Below are 8,110 nucleotides of genomic sequence, written 5' to 3'. Positions count from 1 at the left end.
ATTATAGCAATCATACACATATAAGTATCAAAGTGAACTCCAACCTATGAGCCAACCCAGCTCGCGGACTAAACAAATTATAAAAACGATGGCTCACTTTTTAGCCGGTTGTCCTGGTCTTAACTCGCTTAACCCATAAGCTGAGATGGTCCAACATACTACTATCCTCTTTTTTTTTTTATTAAAACATACTTCTATCCTTGTAACTGGTGTGATGACTTCATCAAACTAGGCAGTCCTTAGCTTTAGCAGCTTATACTGTTCTGTATCTTCCGAGTATAAGATGCCTTTGGGAGAAAGAAGGCGCTGGAGGGCCATTGAAAACCGAGCCTAACAATCACATAAGAATTACAAATCAGAATGCTTTAAGAACTAATACTCTTGACTCAGAAATGCTGGCAACACACTCATTGCAAATCACAATTATTAGTTAAAAATTTTTGAAAATTACAAATTTTTATAGGTTTCACCTCTTATTTAATGATTCTTTTTCTTGATTTAGTAGTTTTAAATAAGTTTTAGAGATATGCTAGCAATATACTCTCTAACACACTCCTCCTAACACAATCTCTCATTAATTAAAACTTATTGAAAACTACAAAATCATGAGTCATTAAATTAGAGGTGAGGCTAACAAAAAATTGTGATTTTCAATAAATTTCAATAGAGTGTGTTTAAAAAAGTGTGTTACTAGCATTTCTCTAAGTTTTAACCAATGAAAGAGTGTGCGTTAGGACTTAGGAGGGGTGTGTTGCTAGCACTCCTCGTAACTGAGAGTGTGTTGCAAACTAGTGTAACTTGATACAAGCTCTAGGTCTTATTCTTACCCATTGAAATAATGCGAGGGAAAACCAGCAGCCAAGCAAACCGTATCTACTACTCAAAGCCTGGGGCATCAGGAAAAATTGGATGTTTCAGGCAAAATTGGCCAAGCAAATATTACTATGTATGTACGCCAGGAGTTCAAGGAAAGGTCGTTACCCATAATACTAGTGAACCCACACAAAAGCATCCACTCATTGACAAACTTATAAATTTCAGATCCCGTCCAGCCTGCATGAGTAAAGATACATCAAAGTTACCATAAAAGTTTTTACTTATGACACATTCTGGTCCCTATTGAATGAGTTGGACTGTTGGGGAATAAGCTAAATCCTCGTCAAATTAAGCATGTTACCGATATGATTGGATAATTTATAATATCATAGTACTGTATTGGTTTAATTTTATTACCGTTAAAACAACATAATTTAGTTGAGTTGAGAAAGTTAATGTTAAACATCCTAGAAGAGTAAGTATGGGAGAAGAAATAGTAATTTTATTATTATATGCTAGCTTTCCCATTTGTATAGAAGATGAAACGAACATACCAGCAACGTTCCCTCAAGGCTGACAGTAGGGGGTGTTACAGCCAGGGCTATAAAGTATGGAATCAGCACCTTATGCATCTGCGTCATAACAAATGCAGCAGTTAACATGTGTCCTATTGTCTAAAATCCAAAATATTATAATTCATAAAAATCTATGCATTTCCATTTGTTTTCTCTGTTGGGTATCAGCTTGTCTGACCAGTTCAACTGGGAACTGGTTCAGTAACCAGTTCGGTACATCCTCTTTAATAACTGATGATTTGAAAACCAGTCAAGAATTGTGTGACCTGGCCTGCTTAGTCCTTTAACTGGTTGAGCTTCTTTGTACACAAAATGTAAAACTTCTAATGATTGATTAATAATAACACCACACATTTTGAAACAAGTTGCAAAGGATTAAAAATGAAAGGCGAGACAACACAAATATGTAATCTAAATTTTGAAAAAATGAACTGACCTCCTGGATGACCATCCGATCAGGTGTAAAAATATTGGGAAATAACCAAGGAACCGATGTTCCAATAATCCCTAACAACAATCCAAGTATAGCTCCAATTATCACGAGAGACCTTAGAAGCATTCGGGCCTGTTATGAAAACTTGAAAAAGGAGAACTGAGAAATGAGAATTGAATATATTTCCATAAAATAACATTGGTCAGAAAAGATAAATGGATTACCATCTTATAAAACTACACTTCCTAACTAAAAATAATTTATCCTCTTACATAACAAAAACGTAAACTAGGCACAAGAGAGATCAGAAACCACAGATATGAGGATTGGACATCAGAGTATGCTTTGTAATGAGAAACACTAACCTTTGACAAACTCCGATTTACTCCATATATCAATTCAGGCATAAATGATTGAGAGGTTTGGGAGAGAGGTTCACCCCATACGGTACACATTAAATAGGTTTGGACCATGACCTGAAGAGGGAATGAAGTTATCACTGGCCTTGAGTTTTTGTTTTTAAAAAAAGCTCAGATGGCAGGCAAAGGAAGGAATAGTCACAAAACAGGAAACAAAAAAAACACTAACTTGATGAGCAGCCATTGTATGTGTACCCATTGATGTAGCAAAATATATAAGTAGTGCGTAAAAAGCCACCTAAACATCAGAACTTCAGATTATATTAAAAGGTTATACCACTCTAGACAAAGCCACAGATCTAGTATAATACTTGAGACAACCTTTGACATCAATGTTATAAAAACAGGAGCAGCAAGCCCAAATATCGTCAGAAGTTCCTTCCCTGAAGGAATGGAGAAGGCAAGTGCATTATATCCCTTCATATTTAGATTTTGAATCATCATGTAAGAAGCAACAACCTAGAATCAGCAAGGGAAAAGAAAAGCAGTATATAACAAGTTAGAGTACTTTGAGAATAGGAAGAACCATATATAATGCAATTCAATATATTATGATGCATAAGAGTTAGCTCAGCATACTTGTGAAACCATTGTAGCCCACGCAGCCCCTACAATTCCATAACCTAAATAGGTGCACAAAAGTACACAACCAGCGACATTTATAACTGTAGCAGCAGCTAAAGCTTTCAAGGGTCCCAAGGAATCTTTCATACCAAGACTGCAGAATGTGAATACCAAAACAATAAATTGATTCAATAAGCCAAGGCTTACCATATTTTTCAAATCATACAAAGCAAACAATGATTCTTGGTATTATATTAAGCTATGCGAATGGTAAGAGCAACTTAAAAAAGGTTGTTCACAATTACAGTTTTTTTTTTTAAAGAAAGTAAAACCAGAAAGAGGAAAATGCATACTTTGTTTAAAATATAAGAAACAGACAAGATATATTCCACATATAGAGAAGCTGTTTCAGATATGTCAAAGCAAGGGAATTTTAGCCAAGAGTTTCCAGCAAAATATCAAGAGAAAATCTACTATTATATTGAGCAGTGTTTCAACATGAAATCAATTGCTTCATGAAATAGAATGTCAAGACTCGGGCAGTATCTCATATTTGACATAAAAAATTCCAACCTCTTATGATAATCAGATCTTAGAAATAAATAGCATATTTGCACCTTGCACTCTGAGCTACCCATCCAACAAGTAAAGCAGGTGATGCCAAGCCTCGAATCTAAAAAAAAAAAAGAATGAGTGTAACTGAAAATTCACTGCAGCAAATTAAGCGGAGGAGAACACCATCGCTTAACTTTCTAAATTAATTAAGAAACATAAAGCAAATTCTTATTCACAAGATTCCATCTCTTTGTAAAAAAAGCTTGTTATATAAGACCTTCACATACAGTTACAAGAAAACAAAAATTGATGAAAGCATAAATTACTTCTCTCCATAAAATGTTCTGTAACATCTTGAATTTATAGACCATGGATTGCAGTCATTATTTAAGTCAAAGGATATAAAATCACGTAGAAACAAACCTTTACATAATTGCTAGCTGCAGGTACTACGTGTACATTCTTTGGTCCAGTGAAAGCTGAAAAGACAAATAGCAAAATCATCAGTTATGAGATTGGTTCTGCTACCAAAATGTGTTTAAGAGCAGAAATGGATAAAGCACACCATTTTCAATACCAGTTATTATAGCAGCACCAAATAGCCTTGTGAACAAAAGCATCGCAATGCCACAAGATAACCCAACAAAAAGCAATACAGATATGTGATGTTGTACTTCTTCTTTGTCCTACACAAACTCGTGAAAGAGCAGTATCAGTCCTGAAAGCACAAAGTGGTGGATATGCAGATTGAAGTCTACACAATCATGTAGTTTTAGTCAAATCAAATCATAATAGATAAATCATCGCATCACCACCACATATTTAAATATTACAGCATTGAATGTTAAGCTGTAGTGTGGATATTAAGTTCCTATAACCAATCTGGCTGGCTCATTACCGGCTAGTAAATGTTATAGGTTAAACTATTCATATGTTCCCAATAGTTGTCCTCATTCTAGGTTTTAATTCCCATGCGAACAAACTACAAGTTTTAATCCCTACACATGCATAATAAAAGTTGAGCTTTGGTCCATAGTGTTAACACCAGAGAAAATTTTTCAATGGTATAAAACTGCAACAAAAACTTTCTGGTGGGGATAAACCACTACAAAAAAATTGTCTAAGAACTAAAACTTGCTGTTTTCTGATACAGGGACTAAAACTTAAAAAGAAAACAAGAATAGAGACCAAGTAACTAGTTCAAGTTAAATGTTATAATTCTATGTTGTCCTCACATGCAAATCATATATGGGATCGAATGTGTTATAAGATATGTGAAGAAAATAGCAAATGCATGGGGCACCAGCCTAACTTGTGGCACATAACAGTTGATTTTTTATCAGCAAAGGTGAGTTGTTAATTGTTAGTTTTTTTTTGTTAGAAAAGGAATCGAACCTACCACTTTTTTCTCCCTCCCTTCTCCTTTTACCATCAATACAACCTTATAACTCTGGTACATAACAGTAGCTTCACTTCACACACTATACTTAAGAACATCGATGATGTCAACATCACAGATCTAGATCTGGAGTTCCGCGTGCATCATTTTTTTTTTCGTAAGAAGACACATCTTATTAAGCATCCGATATCACGCGTTTGTTACCAACCTGTTTGGCAAGGGCAGTAGCAACCATATTGGAAGTAGCAATTGATAGAAACATGAACACGTAGCACATGTAATCACAAACAACTGTAGCAGGACCTGTTCATAGCAAATTAAAACAAGATAACTGTGTTATATCCATAATTAATAGAAAAATCTAATAATGTAAGGTATATTATAAGTGACAATTTATCAGTACCTAAAGCAGCAAGCTCAATTGAACTTCTCTGACCAATAACTGCAGTATCGATGAGACTCATAAGTGGTCCACATATCCAAAGTCCAGTTGCTGGTCCTGTGAACATCACAATTTCCTTTATCTGATCCCATATGCCTTGCTTCGCGAGTTCCTTTTTCTCACCCTGCCTCGATATTTCTTCGTTGTCTTTCTCTTCTTCTTGTTCAAGAGCCTCAGTGATCTGGTCTTCGTCTTGGCTTCGAGCGGTTACGAAGAAGCGATGGCGATGAAAGGTGGACGCTGAGGCTGCGCCGGATAGGCACAGGGTGGGAGGAATGGAAGGTGCGAAGAAGCGACGAGAAAAGTGATGGTTTGAGAGTGTTGAATTAGGGTTTTGGCGGGAAGGGGAGTGAAGAGAGCAAAGGAGAGGTAGTGATTTCAGTTTGAAAGCCATTTTCGGTGTCTAACTCTGGTTGGGTGGAGGGAAGGAAAAAGGGAAGCTGAATAATCCCTCCCACCAAACACAGGCTGAGTGGCTCACGATGGTAAACTCATTATCTAGTATATAGTAGTGTTTTCTTATCATACTTATAATAGTATGATTTCATTTTATGGAACAGGATCCGTGACACTAGCAAAACAGAAATTTCTATGGACCCTGACCTAAATGTGACGTGTTTACACATCTAATACTGTTTATAACAGCACAGTAAAATTTTAGGAACATTAAAAGATACTAGTAATTTTCATTTTCTCAACTTCCCTTGATGCTTGCTTCTTCCCCACTAAGGCACTGAGGTGTGATTCTAAAATTGGGATGATAATGAACAAAAAAAAAAAAACTAGTAATCTCTATTATTCATTTGCCTACATAAAGTAATCATCGTATGAATCTGCAAATCACCACTATTATTCATTTGTTTCTATTTCCAACAATCCAACACCATTAGTTAAAGCAATCGAATGGAGGATCAATGCAAGTCACTTCTTTTTATTCATCTTTTATTGTTATTAATCAATTACACTTTTTGAATGAGTTTGGGATGGCAATTTGGAATTGCAATACACACTGTTCGTTTGAAGCAGCGTCTAGGAAACTGCATCCTAGGTGATCAATGAAATGCTAGAGTGTGGCTTTGCACCCTGATGTTGTAACTTCTGTAACTTTGATAGATTTTCTCTGCAATATTGATTTGAAGGCTGCACGAAACTATATTGCCTATATGACCAAGTTGATGTTCCTTATGCACAATTGCACATGCACCTGTGCACCTGTGTTAAAGGTGCTTCTAGATCGTTTGCAGAATTACAAGACTCTCTTTAAGGTGGGTGTTGGGTTTCTTTCATGCGTGCCAAATTGGAACCTCTTGTGTGATGAGGTCCTGTCCTGAGGGCGCAGTGGCACTGGCTGGACCCACTTCGTGTTTCTCCAGTGAGGCTCTTGCAAGTTGCAATCTGTGAGACTGTGGTTGAATCAATTTATTTATTTATTTAAAATGATGTGGTAATATCTCAGTTAGTTGCTAGTGACTAAGACACATTTTGAAAAGTGTCCAGGGAAGTCTTCCTCCCGTAAATGGGGCTTCTCATCCAATCTAGTGGCTCCAAATATTTCAGCTAGTAAATAAAAAATAGTCACGTGTCATTAACCATATTGGGTACCCCTACCGGTGGCTTCAATTGATTTGTTTTTAGTTCCTGCTTCAATTGATTCAGTAATTTTTCAGTTCACGTGTGTTTCTTTTACCTTATTAGTGACTGAGAATTCAATTGATAAATTACGTGATTATGATTTTAGATAAGCGGGAATTCAAGTGATGAGAAACTGGGAATTCAATAGGTTATATGCTTCAATTGATTTATTCGAAAAGCATGAAGTAACACAATGGTGATATGAATTGACTTCGATTGGATAAATCAATGGGAAGAGCAATTGAAAGTTTTCTGTTAGTACAGTGACGGTGTGACTGTGGACCAATTTGAATAATTTTCAAAATATAAAAGATGAAAGTAGATTTTTTTTTTAATCAAAGTATATTTTTTTAAAGATGAGAGATAAAATAAAATAAAAAGAATTTTAAGATGATACTTCTACTACATTTTAAGATGAGTCTATTATTCAATATAAAGAAAAATAGACTTATGTAAAAACTTTAATATAAAATAGATTTTTAAATAGATTAATAGACCAAATAGATTAAATAAAACCTAAAAATAAAATCTATAATAGATAATAAACCAAACTCAATCATTACATATTTATTAACATATTTTATTTTTTACATGTTTTTTTTTCTTATCATATCATAAATCCTTTCAAACTTATATTTTATAATTATTTTTTTCTCTCGCCTTAGATATCTAATAATAACATTGTGAATGTTCATTAAATATTTTTTTCCTATCAAATGATATCACTTATCATATTTATACATATCATATGTTTTTTAATTACTAAAAACAGACTAAAATTAAATAAAATTTTAAAAGCCATTTTTTAAATTAGAAAAATATTTAAGTTAATGATAAAATATATTTTATTTTATTTTCAAATTTTAATTAAATAAAAACATTTAGCTTATTAAAAATAAGTGGAAAAATAGAAATGAAAATAAAAAGAAAAAAGAATGTAGCAAATGAGCAAAAGAAGATAAAAATATAGCAACAGCTTGAATTGAACTAAAATATATAAATTTGAAACAATATAACAATTTTTAAAAATACAAAGAATATGACATGAATTTAACGTTGTTGGCTTGAGTTTACATGGTAGGAATAATTTTTCTTTGAATGACTCGAGATGCGACACATGGAACATCGCTTCGATTGATCTGGTTCTTGGATATTTGTTTTGGTGTGGATATGAGAGGAGACAAAATTACCTTTAGAATTTATTTTCTTGTCTAGGTTGGGGCAGATCATTGGCTTGTGACATGATGGTCAATATGCTTCGTTGCGCAATTCTCC

General features: G+C 34.2%; 1 protein-coding gene across 1 annotated transcript; it reads right to left on the bottom strand.

The window, feature by feature from the left end:
- Positions 1-228: 228 nt before the first annotated feature.
- EDS5 (MATE efflux family protein 4, chloroplastic-like) lies at positions 229-5,597 on the bottom strand. Its single transcript, NM_001252998.1, has 14 exons — positions 5,165-5,597; positions 4,970-5,064; positions 3,940-4,048; positions 3,786-3,841; positions 3,425-3,480; positions 2,823-2,961; positions 2,565-2,702; positions 2,413-2,481; positions 2,190-2,300; positions 1,828-1,956; positions 1,371-1,448; positions 982-1,053; positions 828-887; positions 229-330 (listed from the first exon to the last, which is right to left on the bottom strand). Exons 1-14 carry the CDS (start codon positions 5,595-5,597, stop codon positions 229-231), a joined length of 1,647 nt encoding a protein of 548 aa, NP_001239927.1.
- Positions 5,598-8,110: the final 2,513 nt, after the last annotated feature.

Source organism: Glycine max, chromosome 11, assembly GCF_000004515.6.
Source record: "Glycine max cultivar Williams 82 chromosome 11, Glycine_max_v4.0, whole genome shotgun sequence".
NCBI classification, from domain to species: Eukaryota; Viridiplantae; Streptophyta; class Magnoliopsida; order Fabales; family Fabaceae; genus Glycine; species Glycine max.
Note: the sequence above shows the minus strand (reverse complement) of the source record. Positions and strands in the feature narration are given on the sequence as shown.

What these genes read in the sequence shown, in the direction of transcription:
- EDS5 (NM_001252998.1), bottom strand. Translation starts at nt 5,597, where the DNA reads ATGGCTTTCAAACTGAAATCACTACCTCTCCTTTGCTCTCTTCACTCC. An exon ending in ATACAATGGCTGCTCATCAA is followed by an intron (nt 2,301 to 2,412) that starts GTTAGTGTTTTT and finishes TTCCCTCTTCAG; the next exon opens with GTCATGGTCCAAACCTATTT. An exon ending in GCCTTGAGGGAACGTTGCTG is followed by an intron (nt 1,054 to 1,370) that starts GTATGTTCGTTT and finishes TTACTCATGCAG; the next exon opens with GCTGGACGGGATCTGAAATT.